General features: G+C 38.3%; 1 protein-coding gene across 2 annotated transcripts in view; it reads left to right on the forward strand.

Annotated features, from left to right (window-relative positions):
* The window catches only part of LOC131060851 (uncharacterized), a 201,312-nt gene that overhangs the window by 84,429 nt on the left and 97,037 nt on the right, over nucleotides 1–19,846 (forward strand). For both annotated transcript variants that reach the window (XM_057994274.2, XM_057994268.2), the window contains exon 5: nucleotides 15,081–15,145. In XM_057994274.2, coding sequence (XP_057850257.1) covers nucleotides 15,081–15,145 — 65 coding nt within the window. The remainder of the gene's footprint in view (nucleotides 1–15,080; nucleotides 15,146–19,846) is intronic.

Consider the following 19,846-nt stretch of genomic DNA (forward strand, 5'->3'; position numbering starts at 1 on the left):
AAAAAAATATAAAATTAAAAAACTCCTTGCATGGGGGCCCGCAGAGCTTGCGGCTACCCGTAGGTACACTGCGGTTGCTCGCAGCGCCTGTAGTTACTCGCAGGTACTCTGCGGGGCCGTAGGTACATTGTTGTTACCCGCAGTGCTTGCAGGTACACTGCGGTGTACCCGTAGCACCCGCGACACAATAAAGCGCCCCCACCGCCAAAACAATTTTTTTTTTTTTTTTGATTTTAACTTTAAAAAAGCAAAAAAAAACAAATTACCCCCCACAAAATTTTAATATGTATTTAATTTTTATTTTAATTTCTGAAAAATTAATAAAACAAAAGATAATTTAAAAAAATAAAAATTTGAGACTGTTGTGACCATTTCACACATCGCCCCATCGCAAATGGGGACCCCCTCTTTTTGCTTGTTTTTCGCTTGTTTTCGCTTTCGTTTTTAGGGTTTTGTTAGTCCGTTAGTTGTCTGGATTTAGGGCTAAGCCTTAGGGTTTTAAGTTTTGCCTTTTCAAGCCAAAATCCAGTCATTTTTGAGAGCTTTTGAGCTTTCTTTTCTAGAATGCAAATTTTGAATGCAATGATTTCGCCAAAATGGTCTAATTTTCAATTGGAATGTTCATGCAGAGCTTAAACTTGTTTAAATGATGATCGTCAATGTGAATTTTTGTCTGACTGAATATTTTGACCAAATTTTGACTTTTTTGGAGTTTGATCCTAGGCATTGGAATTGATTTGTTTTCGCCTCGTGAAGTGTTAAAATGTAAAAAATCTTGTTATTTTGGCCTGTAGGAGCAAAATCGCTCCTGTCCCTCAGTGAAGGACGGGAGCTCATTTTCAGATATCTCATCATCCTTGCGGAGTTCGGACAAATTTTACGTTTGAAGTGATAGAGAACGACAAGATCTTTCATTTGAATATAAATTGAAGATTTTCATGAGCGCAGAAAGGCCTCCAGGAGGAAAATCGCTCCTGTCCCTCAGTGAAGGACCGGAGCTACGATTCAAATTTCGCCTTGTCCTTGCAAGATTTTGAAAACTTAATGATTTGAGGACGTCCGAAGGAAGATACTTTGCCAAATGAATATAATTTGAGATGCAAAAAACGAAGGAAAATGACCTATATTGACTAAATCGCTCCTGTCCCTCTCCAAGGGACCAGGGCGAGGTACCTTGTAGCTCTCGTCCCTCTCCCAGGGACCAGAGCGATTTCCTTCATTTTGCAAAATCCAGACAAGGGTCGAGGCAAGTTTACGTTCAAAAACAAAGGAGAACATGAGATGAGCACATTGAATATAATTTGAAGATTTTTTGGACGTCCATACCAGTGCTAAATGCCTAGTTCGCTCCTGTCCCTCAGGAAGGGACCAGAGCGATTTTTGATATAACTACCTTTTTTGCAAAATTACAAACAATGTCAAGGCATGGACGGATAGAGGGAAGAAGGACGAATCCGTTGAATATAAACTTAGCGCATGGCAAAGTGAGATGAAAGCCACAAGGGAAGGATCGCTCCTGTCCCTCTCCAAGGGACCAGGGCGATACAGTGGTGATGATGCGTCCCTCCAGAGTTCAAGGTCGTCCCTCCAAGGTTCAAGGCCGATCCAAGCCAGGACGAAGGATGGCGAGGACATTTCAAGGCATTCCCACCAAGCGCAACGTTGCAAAGGTCATCACATGGAAGGATTTGCACTCTAAAGACCTAGATCGCTCCTGTCCCTCTCCAAGGGACCAGAGCGATATCTACATAATGGCGTAAATTTCAAAAGGCAAACAAGTTTCAAGTTACCAAGAGGGTCGAAAGGACATCATTCCACGCAATGAAGATAATTGCAAGTTGGTACAAACAAGAACAAGCATGTTATGATGAACTTCGCTCCTGTCCCTCAGGAAGGGACTAGAGCGATATTGATATATTAGATTAATCCATGCAAGATTTACGTAAAGACAAAGATACACAAGGTTACATATGCTCCAGGACATCGTTTGAAGATAGTTTGCAAGAGTTTTAAACGTCCAAACATTGCTAATCGAGTTAAAAGTCTCCCATCGCTCCTGTCCTTTGGACAAGGACCAAGGCGATACTATTAAAACACTCCCGTTCCTTCAAAGATCAAGGCGAGGCGAGGTTAGGAAGTGCGAAGGACGACATTTGGAGGACATTGCAAAGGGGATCGAAGTTGAAAAGTCACCAAGATCAAGGAAAAATCATGGATCGCTCCTGTCCCTCTCCAAGGGACAAGGGCGATGGTCCCTTTAATGCATCCAAACACATGATAAAAGCGAATGGGAATAAGCGCAAAGGACACAAGCAATGATATTTCGAAGGTCAAAGATACAGGGTGAACGTGAAAACATGGAGATCGCTCCTGTCCCTCTCCAAGGGACTAGGGCGATAATGGTCATGGGATGCATTTGCTCGCACAAGAAAAGAAATCTAAGTTCGAAGGACCACCAGATGATCGATTTGGGACGTGGAAATGAAGGAGTTGAACGTTGAAAACGCAAGAATCTAGACCAAAATCATGGATCGCTCCTGTCCCTCTCCAAGGGACCAGAGCGATGAGGTACGTCCCTTTATTTTCCAGTTTTGGCGCCAAATTAAACAATTCGAATTTACTTTAAATGCTAAATCAATTTAAAAATTAAAAATCCATTTTTTATTGGCATTTAATGTGGCGTTAAACATTTATTAGTTATTTTTGCCTTATTTAAAAATCGAAATTTGCAATTTAAAAAACGCAAGGCATTAAATAATTAATTATTTAATTAAAAAAAAAAATCGATTTTAAGCGCTCATATATGGAGGTCGGCCTTGTTATGTCATTGCAAATCATTTAAAAAATGGTTTTATTTTTATTAAGTCGGCCTAAGGGGTAAAGGATGCAAGCGCTATATAAGGGGGGTAGAATTGTCATTTTCTACATCATTATTTTACCTTCCTTCATGCGAGTTGACAAGAGGCGAATATAGTGCAAGTTTCATTTATCCAAGGTGGCGAAGACATTCCAAAGGTGGTGCGATCTCAATTGAAGACCAAGGGTGGCGCGCTTAGACATTCCAAAGGTGGTGCGACTTCAAACCATGGTGGCGTAGACATTCCCAAGGTGGTGTGAGGCGTGCGAAGTGTGTTTGAAGAGGTGCGAATTGCATTGAAGATCAAAGGTGGTGCGAATTCGAAGACCACACCAAGAGCGAATTTGAAGATCCGTCCAAGACCACGCCTAAGGCGAATTTGCTAAGGACTTGGAGATTTGTTTGTGCGAATTTGAAGATCTCATTCTCTCCAGAGGTGGCGAAATCAAGTTTGAGGGGATCATATTGAAGATTATCTTTATATCTCAATTTTGCCTAGGCAAATTTTGTTTTTGCATTCTAGAGTTAGCTCTCTATCGAGGTATGGCGATTTGATTATTATTGTTTTATTCATTCATCGTCATATTTCAAATTTTGAATTTTAAATCTCTTAGCTCAATCGTTGTATTTTAGGAAATGATAACTCTAGGGACTTATCATGAGGTTTCCTAAAATCTATCTCTCTTATCTACGTTATTTATTGCAAAATCTATTTCTTATAATGAAATGTTGTGTAGGTATGGCGACCCCAAAGGCGGGAGCATCCACCAGTCGCTCGGCTCTCATGAAAGAAGATCAGAAGACTGAAGAGGTGGAGACCAAGATCGTGTCCAAGTGGAGCAACATTGGAGATACAAACTTGGGAAACTTTAGCACGAAGAAGTTCCGAGAGGTCCCTTACATCGGCAAGCCATCACCTGTCGCCCGGAGAATAATAGAGAGTGGCATTATCAAGGCGGCCGGTTTTCCTCCAGCCATTCAGTGCCACGAGTTGATGATCGAGTGTGCCCGTCATTACAATCCACAGTCCAGGACAATTGTGTCCAATGAGGGAAACACTTTGGCGTACCTTTCAGAGGAGGCCATAAGTGAAGCCTTCCATCTTCCAGAGCACAGGGACATGATATACAAGAGCATTGAAGGAGCCAGATCAGTGTACGATGATGATCCAGATGCTTGCCTAAGCATAATCAACAAGAACTGGCTACTTAAGAGTCGTCCCCGTCTGAGCAAAGTACCGAACACACCACACCGGATTGATTTCCAAGAGGAGTACAGAGATTTGATTACCATGCTCAACAGAGTTACAGGAGCACCTCATGCCTTCTATTTTGAGAAATGGATGTTTTATTTCATCCAGGTGATTGTTCAAGGAAAGGGTACAATACATTGGGCTAGGATAATTAGTCATTGCTTAGACGTACAGTTGAGAAGACTCAGGGCTACTAAGTCCTTCCACATGAGTTCATACGTCATCTATGCCTTAATCAGGAGCGTTGAGTACGCAGGACTACCTCACAGAGGAGTGATTGGAAGAGGACCCGGCGAGATCAGAGTTTGTGAATCCTATACCTACTTGCATCATCCACCAGGGAAGAACTACAAGTTAATCAATGATACTTTCACGATGAACATCACCAGGACGTTGCAAGGAGGGATTCACAACAGATTATCTCAGGATGCCCAGGAGTTAATCAAGAGGTACAGTGCTTGGTTCATTCAGTTTCCCAAGTTCACTTACATTAGAGTGTATGGATGTCCTTTACCTCCATACATGTTGCCGAGGTACCCGACAGATAGAATTGTGTTACTTGAAGTAACAAGGCAGTTGGCAGCATATGTGAAGGCATTCAGACACAGACATCAGAATGGAGTTCAGGTACCTATTATTTTGGGTAATTCAGTTGAGGTATGTCCCAATGTCTCAGCCATGGATGACGCAGAGAGGGAGTTAGCCTTGTATCCTTTTTCATCTTTTGCTTGGAGGAATAGTTTTGATCCTCATGGACATTTAGAGGAGACAGTCGGTAGAAGATTTAGACATGAGTACCAAATTGAAGATTTTATGATGAATCTCCTAGATGATCTCGAAGTGAAACGAAAGATACATTCTAGATTGCCTTTGGATTTCATCAGGAAATGTAAGATTTACAGAGTAGCCGACCAAGCTCAGGACAACGGCAGGCACATCCAATCTTCATATGATAGAGAGAGCAAAGCAATAAGTTTGAATTGGAATGAGCCCGAAGCCGTGGATTTAGATGATTTGATGGCACCAGTCTTGTCTTGTACTCGCAGATGGGTAGACATTCAACATCAGAAGTTGAGAGAACAAGGCATAGCCATGTCTTTTACTTTGGAAGAAAAGCCAGCCGAAGGTGGAGCCAGTGTTAGTGAAGGCAATCCTAATCCTAGGAATTCAGGTGAAGGTAACCTTCGATGTGCCAGTGAGGGCAATCTCCATCCGAGAGGTTCAAAGAGAAAGGAAAGATCAGAAAAGAAAGAGCCTTCCAAGAAAAAGCAAGGTGCTAACAAAGACCAAACACCAGGTACTTCTTCCAGGCCAGAAGATAGAACAGTTCGAGTGGAAGAATCCATGGAATCGATGGTACAGAATGACAGACAGGAGGAAGAACAGGCACAGCATGTTTCATCCGATGGATCTCTCCAAGACTATGATTTAGATAATGACAATGAAGTAACATCTCCTCCCAGACAAGAAGAAGTAGTACACAAAGAAATTCAAGTTCAAGAGACAAGATCAAATATCCCAGATTGGTTGAAGGAGAGATTGACTAAGGTGATCGTAATTGAGGACGAGGACAGTGCTATCGATTTAGAGAGCCTTGTTGGACGCTCACACATGACAACAGAGAAGAAGAAGGCTACAAAGATGTCCAAGATGATTCGAGATGAGACTGGATCTAGAAAACTGCAGATAGCTACACCGGCAGCAGACAAATATGAGGGTGAGATCCTAGCAGAAGACTATCATATACAGACTATTGAGTTAGGACCATCCACAGCAGAGCAGACTTTAGATGATGCCACCGACACATTTGAGGCATTGAAGGATAAGTTTAGAGAAGAAGTAGAAAAGAATAGAAAGCTTGAGAGAGAGGTCGGTGCATGGAGGACATATTTCAGTCACATCAATGAACCTTTGGGACGTCAGGATCCAGTTAGATCACCATTGCAGGCATTGCCCCTTCAATCAATCAATGAAGCAGAAAGATTCAGGAATATGGTTCAGCGTACATGTAATTGGATGGATAGATCTCACACGGTGGCCATTGAGTTTATTACAAGGATGTCGAAGATCACCCATCAGGCTATCCAAGTTCTTGAGATAATCCACAGATTGATGGCAACAGTAGCTGCATTTGCCCATACCAAGGACGTTGTCATCCCTGTCTTGAAAGTTATAAGACATACATCTAGAAGAATTTTAGCACAAGAGAAGATCTTGGAAGGCGATTCTCACAGTTTGTTTCAGTGGTCAACCTTACTCCATATAAAGAGTGTTCTCTTTGAGGACATCAGTGTTAGATGTGGTCAAGTTGAGGAGGTGATCAATCCGATCCAGGACAGAGTATTTGAGGTACTTCGTACCATTCTTGGCAGAAGGATCGAGGTCGAGACAGATGTGGATTTACAAGAGTTTGAGGATAGAATCACTATCATCTTTCGCAAGGACGCAGATGTTACAGATGAGCAGTATGATCAAATGTATGCCACCATGCTCCTGATTGATAGAACCAAGGAACTTGAACCTACTTGGGACACAGCTCTTCTAGATGCATTTGATCAGGTTATCCACTTAGAAGAGAGTATCAAGAATCTTCCCGAGATTCCAATCACAGAAATCGAAGGAATTGTGACAAAATTCATTGCATATGCTAAGAAGGAAAATTGGAAAGGGAATCAGATTCTAGATGAAAGGTTGTTACAGATGACATGACATCTTATTTCTCATTGGTTGATACCTCCTAGATTTTTGTGCCAAATTTAATATTTGGCTATGTATTTAATATTGTTCAGTAAAAAGGAGGTCATTTGTAACAAACCCTAATTAGGGTTTAGGTGTCATGATCTTGTCCGTTGATTTACTTTCAATCTGGACCTTTCATTGTAACTGGGGATGCTATTTATACCCCCATTTTTCATTTCATTTGTAAAAACAGAATAGTCAGTTAATAGAGAATAGAGTTAAGAGTGAAATAGAGAGATTAGAATTGTAAGCAATTTTTTATTTTGTAGCAAGATTGAGTCTTGAAGAGAGAAGTTCAAGCAATTGTTGTATATGATGACTTGGAAATCAATAAAATATTGAAGTTATGGTGTTTTGTTGCAAGTTTCTTGAGTTATCTTCATGGTTGTTGGATGTACTTGAATCACGCTCAATCAAAGTAGTTTGTTAATTAGAAAGACTAAGTGTGAGATTTGATATTTGGTAGGATTCGCAATCCAAACCACTAGCTTCTTGCTGATTGTAGGAACGCCTTGTGTGGTCGACTGGAAAACACCTTGAGTCCTTAACCTTCAAGCATTTTCGCATCTAGGATATGTACCTTCGTAGTAGTGTCCTTGGTCTTTGATGCATTGAACATCATTATTACCTTAGAAGATCGCACTAATTTCAGTTGAGTTGTTGTCTTATGGCGAAATTGAAATTGGTTGAGTCTTGCCAAATCTCATCCATGCTAAGTCGTTCATAGGGTTAGGCTAGATTAGACCTCTTAAGCCCTATCTTTTTCCATTTTTTGAAAGTTCTTTTTAGATTAGTGAAATCTTCGAACTATTGAATCCGTAAGAAGCCTTGAAGGAAACAGCAAATCACATCATACCACTAAAAGCTTGTCCACACGTGGAGACCCCACTAAAAGAACCTTGGAGTCCATCTAACTGATCCTTTTTGCAGATCTTCAGCAGTTAGAGACTATTTTCTCAAGAGAGGATAAGATGCCTGTCGGTATTTTATTCTGTGTATGATTGTGTACAAACACACGTCAACAGAGACCTACAATAAAGACGTCCATACAGCAAGCCTGGGAGGGGGATTTTTTCAACTCCGGGTAAACTACTCGGATTTTGGCGAATGGACAGGCGATCTTGGGGTTTTTGGACCTTTTGAGCACAATGGCGATGACGGATTTGGCCAAAAAATGCTCCAAAAAATGTAGATCGCTGTCGAGACAAGCCACCACCCTCCACCTTCAAACGACTCTAGATTTGGCCTCGGATGTCAGATTTGGACTAAACAAAAGACGATTCTATTTTTCTCAAACCTTCTCAATCCAATAGTGACCTCAGATTTGACCCAACAAGTTCCAATAATAACCTGCAATAGAAAGCTCCAAAATGCAAAACCCCAAATTTCTCTCAATTGGCAAACCAATGACACTCTAATGGCTCTGATACCATGTGAGACTTTGCCAAGATCTAGAGGCAATGGGAAGCACAAATAAGAGAGAACAAAATGTGACAAGAATAAACTATATTCTTATCAATGATGCAAAATACTGATCAACTGGATCATCAAAACTCGTTGTTGTTGCATACAATGTAGGATAAGCCTGCTTATAAAGACAAGGCTAAGAGACAAGAGAGTACACAATGATGACATGTGGCTCAATGAGATGCAAGGGTAGGTAGGGGTAGGTAGGAGAAATAGCAAAATATTCCACATGAGGTGGATCACCCATCGAAGGTGGAATTATCACTCCACAATAAGTGGATATGATAGAGTAATAACAAGATAACACCATAAAAGGTGGAAATTCTCCTACATTTTTACTCCCAATGTAGCACATCTCCCTAAGTGTCTCATATGCAAACTACAATGTGGTGCATGTACATAAGTAAACTTATCTTAAGTAAAGTGTAATTATATCCAAGATGAATAATTAATTACACCAACAAATATGAATTACATATACATTTCATTATTATGTAATTTTAAGACAAGTTTTCTCTCATCCTTGTCTCACATCACTTCTTAAATGTTTTGCACCATATCAATGATATCACTTAATGTTAAGAACTTATGATTAGAAGCATGACACACATCTATGACCTCAAATACAATGTTCCTAAATAAATATGTCTATAGTAATCATAGACAGTCATGGAGCAAACAAACACATCAGATATGAATCAAACACAGAGCATACACTTGAAAACACAAAGCATACACATGGATATCTGCAAACATGAAGCATACATGTGAATACACATATTGTTAGATTCTTTTTCTTAACTAGGATGATTCATTGATTCATCTTTAGATTCTTTACTCTGCAGGATGGCAGGATCATTGCTCTGATACCACTGTAATGTCCCCTACTAGGAGGTTGCCAATTCATGTAACTTAATAATAGTTCTGATCTGATCGATGATCATGTCACTAGGTGCTTTTGACTCCTTTCCTTTATATCTCTCAATGTGAGGGAGAGGTCACACCTCTTCATTATGGATGCCCTTTGGCAAGAGACACACCCTTTCACCATTAGCACCCTTTGAAAGAGTGCAACTCTTCATTACTTCTGCCCTTTGAAAGGGACTCAACCTTTCACAATCAGATCTGCACTTTTTATTTCAATCAGATTTGCACTTCTGATTCCCAAATCATCCCCTTCTTAAAATGAGGTTCTCTTCTCCCTTTTATATCTCATGTTTGAGGGAGTCACAACTTTTCCTTCCATGTCTTTTGACCATTCATTAACTTAATTAAATTTTAATTATATTTAATTATATTATTTTATATTTAAATTTAAATTTTATTTTTATTCTTTTCTATTTTAATATTATTATTAGTATTTATTATTAAATTCTATTCCAAAGTGGGGACATTACATACGGAGCACTGGCAAATCTTGCAGTCTCTCTGCTTACATTGGCATAAGCTAAGCAGAAAATATTCAAAATTTGCGACAAGTGGTGAAGGCTAAATTCACAACAGGACGATATGCAGAAAATACTTAGAAGTTAGAACCTATCCCAACATTGGTCAGCAATTTACCGTAAGAGTATGTAGAAGGTGGTGTAAGTGTATTTATGATGGGTTGTGAACTCTGCACAAGTTACAAATAATTAAAAATCTACAGGTGTAGTAAATTAACAATTTGAAGAATTTTCGAGGATTTCATAAACACACTTGCCATGCATGAAGACAAAATAATGTTTGTGTTTGTGTGTGGGGGGGGAGGGTGGAGGGGGTGTGGACATATTGTAAAGGAATGTTTTCTGCAATTGTGATAATTCATTATAAATTTTTATTCAATCTCTCAATCAAATGAATTCAAAACTTGCAACAAGCTCAAAATATCACTTTCAAAGAGATCAAGCAGTTGAAGCCACACATAAATATTTTGAAGGTTAATTTAAAACTTTTTTATATTCTAAGTCAGATCAATTGTACAAATAGCTTTAATTGGTATTGTTGTTATCAAATACTTCTATCCCGAATTGGTGAAAATTTCTCCATTACTAGCATTTTATGCACATGAACCGCTTTATGTAACTTTGTCAAATAATTGCAAGATACTATCATCTCTGACTAACTTTAAACAAGTGAAATAAACAGTCAAGATTCTGGAAGAACGTAATTTCATGGATTGAGTTAGGGACCTCGGCTTCAAAGTACAAAAGACACTACTATTTTGATACAGAAAATATATAAATCATTAAAAACTAATAATGGTTAGAAACTTAGAACACTCCAAAGATAAATAAATATCCATAATACAAGTGCATTTTCATCACATGCAGAAAGTTGCAAATCCAATCCCATATTTTGGTAAAAAGTGAGCATCTATACCATGTACAACAGAGCCACTTAACACGTACCCATTAGAGAATTGACACTCTTCAAATAGTCAGGGCCATGGGGAAATTTTCCATAATAAAGAGTCATTTTAACCTTTTTCCATGGAAGTACTAAACACTTTTGAGGAATACACTTTTGGTAATTTGACTAATTTGCATCAATGCTTCTGCCACGTAACTCCTTTATGGGTGGCTCTTTAGTAAATCAGCAATATGTGATGTAGGCATCTTTTAGAGAAAATTGAAGCAGCCTTGGCAAAATCATTTGTTTCATAGACTGGGTGAAAATTATGGACAAGAAATCCTCAATGAGATGAAGCATGCATGATGGTTCCCAAAGATGACTTCCTCTCATGAGAAGAATTGAAAAATACTTACTGGGTAGCCATGTTTTAGGTTTAGGAATATTCCTCGGGAGGAGATATCAGTAGTAAAAGAGTTTGCATTTTTAAAACCTTTTTTGAAGTGGTGGGACATAGGGATGTTACCTGAAGGTTCAAGAGTCTCGTGGATGTCCTGATCTTCCCATTGAGACATTCAGGCATACCCCATCCTAAGGTAAAATCTCCAAAACATGTCTGTACCAGCAAAATGTTTCTGGGATGTCTATCTGTCCGAGGAACACTGGTTTTTCCTATGGAGGAATATGAATTTAACAAGATTATCCACATGGATTCACACATCCTATATGAAGAAGGGAAAATAGAAGTTGTTTTGTATACACAAGCCAAACAAGTTTATAGTAAGAAAATGAATGTATTAACAAATTCAGTGGATACCTATGATCTAAGATGCATCATGCCATTATAATTATCTATTCAGTATCATCCAGAATCGTCGCTTGCAGTATAGAACAGATTTATGAAAGGGAGACTTGTAATGAACCTGTTTAGAGTAAAAAAGTCATTTAACTTAATCAAATTCTAAAGGGCAGCACTGCAATAATCAGGTAGGATTGATTATTTCTGCTGTCCTTTGTCTGTACAATTGTTTTTCATGTTAGAGTCAGCAATGGATTCAAGCCTCTAGAATCACCTGTTAAACCAAAAGATGCCTTCCACAAGAGAGCAGAAAGAGCAAAATATTGGTTGATTAATGGAATACATTGGTGTTGGACTTATGATGAATATATGATGCCTTGCTTATATAGGCAAGGTTGAGAGATAGGATTGGACTAGAATCTAGATCATGACCTGTGTCTTAATCCTATACAGTGAGTCATCTAACATAACAAATATATTAAATGACCGAGGACACAAGAAGTAAATGACATAAGATAAGATCTAGTGCCAAGCAAGATTTCTTGAAAGATTCTTGGGACCTAAGTAAACTTACAATATGAATAGGACCCACTAGTGGACTAGTTAGGTAAAACACCTTATTCACACCAACATCCCCCCTTAGTGCAATATAGGGAGAAGGAGACATGCAAATGATGCAAAGATGATGATGATTATGAGTCCCGACTACCAGGCCATGTTAGGTACCCATTTACAATGCAATTTTCTCAAACAAAGAAGAGAAAATCCAGTAGGACAAAAGTCCTTTCCAAAAGAGAGAAAATATACAAAAAAATATGAACAACTGATGGATGGAGAACTTAGGACCCCCCAAGGATGAGATTCAACACAGTTATGAAATCAATTGTCCCTTTATAGTAAGGAAAGAGAGAGACTATGTAGCAGGAAAACTCACTAATCATGTATTTCAGGTGTAAAGAAAATATATTTAATGAGAAAGGGATCTGATACTTCTTCCTTGAAACCTGCATTGTCCACTTGGTTACTTGTACCAAAGGTCAAGAGAATGCATTATCTACCTCTGATAATCAGCACCTTCATTAAAGAAGGATTTAGGTCCTCAGAGATTCTCATCTCTTTGATCCTTAAAGATGTAGAGCTGCATGAACATGGTGAGGGGCTTTAAATTCAAAATATGTTGTGGAAGTGGAAAGTTCAGTCAATATAACCATACAAGCTGTAGAATGGGTAGTTCCAATCTATAGTCAACAGGCCAAGGTGGCAGGCTGCAGTTGGCAACCACAGGGAGAACCTGTCATGCCAAGGAAGGATTGAGTTTTCCATAGGGAGCCTCTGTAGCTTTCTGTAGCAATTACATGGTCTTAAACACACACTGCGAAAACATTTGAGTGGTTTTTGTCATGTGAGTGCCTGGGAGGAGATATAGGGTGGTTTTTGGTTAATGCAGGCAGCACAGTTGAACATTTGTCTTTGATAAATATTATGTTCGTAAGAATACTAATTATCAATTCTTGTTTCTTCAGGAATGGGACTTAAGGTAATGTTATTGCTAAGTATGATTATAGTCGTAGAGCAGCTTATATTGCTGTAACTATTTTTAGAGAGAAGAAAGGACTGCAGTCATATGTAACATGTGTTCAAGATCCAGATAGTCATAGCCTTTAAATTGCAAGAGGAAGTAATGCTCTGTACGTTTATGGGTCATATTCTCTGCATTTTGTCCCTGCAGGAATCTTATATTGTATTCCGACTTTTTATCTTTAATAAATTATGTTGACTTTTATCCAAGGAAAATCTGGCAGTCTGGTACTCGGTCCTGGAAATGAAGCCATATTGGTCATCAACATATATCTGAGAATTGGTGAGTGCTCACTGATTCATGAGTCCGACCAGCAGACTGTGTGTGTCTGCCTGCCAGAACTTGTGAATCTGTAGAAACCTGCAACTCGTCCAGACTGACATAAAAACAAAAAAAATGCTATATGTGATATTTGAAAATATCTGCTGAGATTTTTTGTTGAATCTGAGACTGTTTGGAATCCGCCTGCTAAATTAGAATTTCTCTATTATTGTCATGAGACATTTTTGAGAGAAGGCAAAATCAAGCATAGGCAAGGAGCAAGAAATCCTTGTTTTAGGTCTTGATTGGTTCCTAAAGTAAGACCATCAGAGGTAGCTAGATGTCCTTTTCTTGGAACCAAAGAATGAAGCATGCGACCAAAAGTAATGGGTGAGGATGTAATGACTAGCCAATTTGTTTTGTGGAGGGAAGTGAGCTCTATTGCTGAACATATATATACAGTAGGTTGATTTGCATTGCAAAAGGGTTTCAGCTCTCTCAACCATAGTTGAAAAACTTGCCCAATACTCGCGGGTTTTTTTTTTCTGAAATGAGTACATAGAATAAATCTGTGGGTCAGATGGGGCAAGTGTTTTCAGTGAGTATGTACATAAAAAAATGACAAGTACTCACCAAGTTTTGGAGAGTCTGATAGGGGAACTCGTAGGGATGCAGTTATGATGCATAAACATGGTTTGGATGCGGTTTGGACATGTTTAAATATTGATTTTTTTCCTAATTAACTCCACATGCCATAGGTAATACACTGTAATAGGTAAACCAACATGGTGAAAAATGTGCCATAAAAGCAGCATAAACACTGAAAGTACTGTTTTCTGGCATTTGAGCTTTCTTGTGTGAATTGGAATGACAATCAAAATACACTTTTTTTCCTTTTTAAAAATTATGAAATTGCATGTGCCATGAAGGTTTCTGTGGTTTCAAAGGTCCTCATTTGGGTTTGCTGGTGGGGGTTCTGCCCCTTGATCCACCTTGTACTGCAACAGGGAACGCGCTAGGGGCCTTGCCCCACAATCCCACTGGGGGCGGCATCCTTCGACCCCTTTGGAGGATTGCTTCCAAACCCCGACGAAACTCATTTGATACATTTTGTAGCCGTATTTTCCATAAATTTATGTTTTTTTTTTTCAGAAATTTGTATTTAGTCAAGTCCATGTTTGCGAACCATGCTTTCAACAATAAGCCATGATGAGTATTAGGCAATATTATTTAATGAGATACTCAAATTAGTTTATTTATTAGGGATATCTGATGTGTTAGTCAGTGGTCTTTTGTCCATGCTTTCAGTATATTCTTCTTTTTGGATTTATTTAGTGCTTCCATTTAGGGAAGAACTTGATATCTCTTCCAGAGCATCTCCTTCTAGAGTAGTATTTATAAGAACGCTGGCATGTCCATTATGTAGGATTTAAATTCTGGAAGCAAAAATGATATGATTATTAGATTCTTCTGTTAGCAACGTACTAGTCTGCATCAAATTTTTATACATTTCCATGTTGTACTTGGCAGGATATCTATAGAGTTTGGCACCTTTTTTTAATTTTAATTGATTATACATGATTCATGTTCTCTTTTTGTATGCATTCTTGTGTGTTTCTTAGATTTTCTTGCATCTTCTCCCTTTATGTATGCTTTTGAAAGGGAATTAACAAGCTGGTCATAGAAAAAAGCCTGATACATATTAGATGGGACATTTGAGCTTTAGAGGAGATGGAACAGCTATGTCATGTAGCTTTTTGATAGTTTTCAATTTAACGTGAGTAACTACATACAGGTGTGACCCTTGATAGGAAACCTCCAGCTGGAGTTGGGACTTTTGTCGATGTGGGTCTTCTTAAGGTTAGAATAAAAATCCTTTTCCCCAACCAGTCATTTCCGATGGTATCTGAGAATTTTAGTATATTTGTTTAATATATTCCTGAAAAATTTGTATTATCATATGCATGCATGATTTAAATGTAAATATTACATTGAAAGAGGGGTTTCCCTTGTTAGTATTGTTGAAAATAAGCACCTGTGCTTGTTAGTTATAATGTAAATAATTGAAAAATTTATGAAGTGTCTCAACTCTGAGAGCCTGGTCCAGCCTGGCTGAATGTCAGAGTTGGCATAAAAAAAAAAGAAAAAATTGCTGGCTACCAGCTTATTTTGATGACATATAACATACCAGACTTCCAACATCAGACCACCTTCCGTGGGTAAAAACCTACAAAAAAAATATATAAAAAGTACTTTGCTAGAATAACTGGTCAGACTGGCTGCATGTTGAGGATAAAAGAACACCACACCTATTTCTTGTCCTGTTGCCGGTTTGAGAAACAGGGTATTTTGTATGGTGAAGGTGTTTTCCCCAACAGAATGCTTGTGTACCGGTCCTTAGGAGAACAAACCTTATGCAATTTATTCCTTAGATTAGTTGGAGCAAATCAGGTAAGGGAGGGCTAGTTGGAATGCTTGTTGAGCCTTCTGATATCACAGCAGGGCTAGGGGTGAGGCCTAGTGGACAGGAGGGAGACAAATGAATTTTTATGAGTTTGTTGGTGCAAAAAGCAAGCTAAGATAGTATTTATCATTATAGATTTGAGATTCACATCGAGCAATGTAGTATTGTATAATATTTAATATTTGTGAGAATTTTTTTAATAATTATGAGAGATGTGCTGAAGTAATTAAAGTAAAAAGGAGGGTTTTACAACTATATAAGTGTGCCTCCTGAGCACTTTGTAAGTAAGTCTTTCATGGTAAATTTTCCTAATATTCATCCTAGGGTTTGAGAAATGGTGAGCATTAGGTGATTGGTAGCATTGTGAGGATTTGGTTGCCGCCTTCCTTTGGGAAATGGTGGTCCAGTATATATATTTGGCTATTGTGATGTGAGGAAGGTTCCAATTATTGTGTGATATCTTCATGTGTTCCTGGTGTTTGTATCTATATGTTTGTGTGGGTGATCTCCATGACAAATCAAGCATCAAGTTTTCTGATCCTTGTGCACTTAACGTGAGATGGCGCTTTGCAGTTTGTTGCTGTGGGCAGGGTAGTGTGGAGGTCAATGAAGTCTGAGTGTTTGTAGGGGGAATTGATTTAATATGGTCAATGATAAGAATTCCACATGAGGGTGTGGTTCTGTGTAATATTACTTCAATGATCACCGTAATAATTTTTATCCCTGTAAGATGGGTGTTGGGCCATGACGTTCATAGCAAGGATGCTGACAGTGGGCAATATTTCAAGGAGACCTTACATCTGGGTGGTGTTTGGGAGACTCGGAATGAGTTTTGCTGAGTAGGAAGATTTGGGAGGTCTTGGAGTGAGCACTTGATTGGCACGCCGCATTGGTTTGTAATGGATATTAATCTTTGTTTGGCTATATTAATTATCCTTAAGTTAGTTTGTTATTAAATTGCATGTGAATATTAATTCCTATATCCAGGTGATAATAAGATTGCTTGTCTTATACCTCCTTCGTCCCATCAAGGAGATTCCATTTTATGAGGAATATTAAAGTTGCATTTAGAATGTAACTGCTTTGCCATTTCGCTCTTAGTTTCCTTTCACTATGTGAGAAATAAGGACACTAGGCACGCACTTCAAAAATTAGCTAAATCACTGATCAGAACCATTTTTTTTACTACTTTTGCATTATCCACTCTATCTCAAGAGTCATCAAGATTATACTTTTGTCTCTTCTATGGTGTGGTTCTTGAGCGAAGGCTTCATGTTTTGGTGACAGGCGTTTTCTAATTATCTTGTATCCTCTCTTGGAAGAACTTGTGGATGTTATGAAATGTTTGTAATTGCTTTGGGTCAGCACATAATAACACTCCGGTTTTCTTCTGTTTACTGGCTGCTACACTTGACAAATCTTCAATCGCAAAGTCTTTATGGTATGGCTTTTATGGTAGCTTATGATTTTAAATGCATATGTGACTAAGTCATTATTTTACTAGTTGATTTTCAAATTATCTCTTACATGGTAGTAGAACAGGGCTGCAAAACGTTGATCTCTATGTTCAAAATTTGGCATATTTTTCATAGATTCAGTGTTTTTGAAATAATTAATCTGTGCAAGCCTTGGATATCTCAAAAGCTGGCCATTCTAGGAAATCCTATATGTTTTAAGAACTACTTATTCTGTAGTCCTCTATTTGTTTCTGTAGGATCAGAGAACATACAGGAAAACAATATTTACAACATGAATATCTGAACATTTGAATAAGAATAAAAGCCATCAAACTCACAGGATGATCTTCCTTGTTTACAAAGGTACACCAATTAAACATCTAACCTCCTATATGCAACTGCTACACAAATATCCATTACATATAATACTAACTCTAATTAATACTACGATAATATAAAGAGCTAAGGATTACAAATATATTTCAACTATCTAACAGACAAACCTATGACTTGTGGATCATAAGGATGCCAAAAGCCAACAGTTTTGATTATAAAACAAAGGTCTTGAACATTAGTTTATATTCAATAAAAAAGTGGAGGATTTTTGGAGCAAATAATGCTCTACTAGCTTCCTTTTCTCTCTGTGATGGATTGTTTTCTCTGGAAACTTTTTCCCCTATGCTCCGTGGAGCCTTTGTCTCGTACCATCTAATTTATCCCTTTCCTTTATGACATCTACGTTTGCACTGTGTTTTCTATACGACTTGTTGAACTCATTAATGCCTTTGGGAGCTGTATACACTCTTCTTTTTAAATTAAGAAAAGATCTAGATTATCAAACAATGGCTCTGCACAGGAAAAGAGTTTTCCAAATCCAAGTAATTCTTTTCATCTGGAAATTTGATTTATGTTTTTATTCTTGAATATAAACTGACTGAATCATAATGGCAATAAAATATCTTATTCAAAGAGGGAAAAATAAACAAAGATTGGAAAGAATATAATTTGGTATGCCAATCTTTGTGAAAAGAAATGAATAAAGCCTCATCATTCAATAGAAAATTGGAAATATATAGAAATTTACAATATCCACCACATATATAGACACACTCACACAAATACACATATACACGTACACATACACATACACATATACACAGAGACATACACATAGATACTCACACACACACACACACACACACACACACTCACACACACACACCCACACCCACACCCAGACACACATGCACATGCACACGCACACGCACACACACACACACGTGCACCCACACACGCACACGCACACTCATGCACACCCCCCCCCCCCCCCCCCCCCCACACACACACACACATGCACACCCACACACACATGCACACCCACACTCACACATGCACGTGCACACGCACACATGCACACGCACACGCACACACATGCCGCACACACACACATGCACACCCACACACGCACGCCCACACACACACTCGCACACACACACACACTTCCCCTTCCCTTTTTTTTATCTTTTAGTCATAGTTACAAGGCATGAACTCAGCTCAAACTTAGGAGGTTGACTCAGACTCAGACTCATCACGAAAACTTCGTTGAGACTTGGTAGATTATAAAAACCATAAAATATGGAGATTTGTAAGGATTCAAATATTTGATTATGCACTCTTCAACTAATCAACTTTAAAGACACCATAAACTAATTGAATAGAAGTTGCTTTAATCATGTACACAAGTATACAATGTACATTGATCAAATGAGTACACAAATGAATTTGAGCTGAAGGTAACAACATTTTTAAATATAGAAACATTATCTATTTTTTTATGTATACATCAGGGTCTATTATATTACCACATCTACTAAGTAAAAGAAAGTGTGAGAAGCTGTGTTGCATGGGTACGTGAACCCAACCCCCTAGGACGCGAACCGGAGACTGGTACGTGTCTCCCGCACCGGAGACCCATTGGGAGACGTCTCTACACATAGGAGACTCCATGTCAACGAACCCTCCCGTCTCCACCCTAAAAAACACGCGCAAAAGTCAAAAAGTTTGATGCGACGCATGGGTAGAAGCAAAAATCGCCGACGTGAGCTCCATTTTCAGACATTTTGATTTGACTCATTTCACATTTGTGTACTTAAACTTCAAAGTTATGTTAATTCTTGTTTTGAAAGTTCAATGTCATTATATTTTCTTTAAATTATCAAATTATATTTAAAAAAAATTTGGCGTCTCCAAGTACCCTGTCTCCTATTTTGAAAAAATAGCCGGTACCGGTCTCCAAGTACCCCCATACCCATGCAACCTTGGTGAGAAGTGAAACATAAAAATGTGTGGTCTGTGAGCTGTGAGAAATTATTAGAATATTTACTTATTATTTAATTAGTATTTTAATGTTCATTAGAGTATTTTTTGCTTTATTTAGTTTTCTATTTTTGGCTTCTAATTTTTAGGAGTGGTTGTTTCTTTTTTTAGAAACATCACCATTTGTAATCGCCTATTTAAACGGCTCTACAATTGAATAAAGTAATCTGATTATATGAGCAATAATTTTTCATGGTATTAGAGCGGGTTGATGTGCTTTTTTTGGATTTGGCAATTTTTTTTAATAAATATTTGTCATAAGCC

This window comes from Cryptomeria japonica, chromosome 5, assembly GCF_030272615.1.
Source record: "Cryptomeria japonica chromosome 5, Sugi_1.0, whole genome shotgun sequence".
NCBI lineage: Eukaryota > Viridiplantae > Streptophyta > Pinopsida > Cupressales > Cupressaceae > Cryptomeria > Cryptomeria japonica.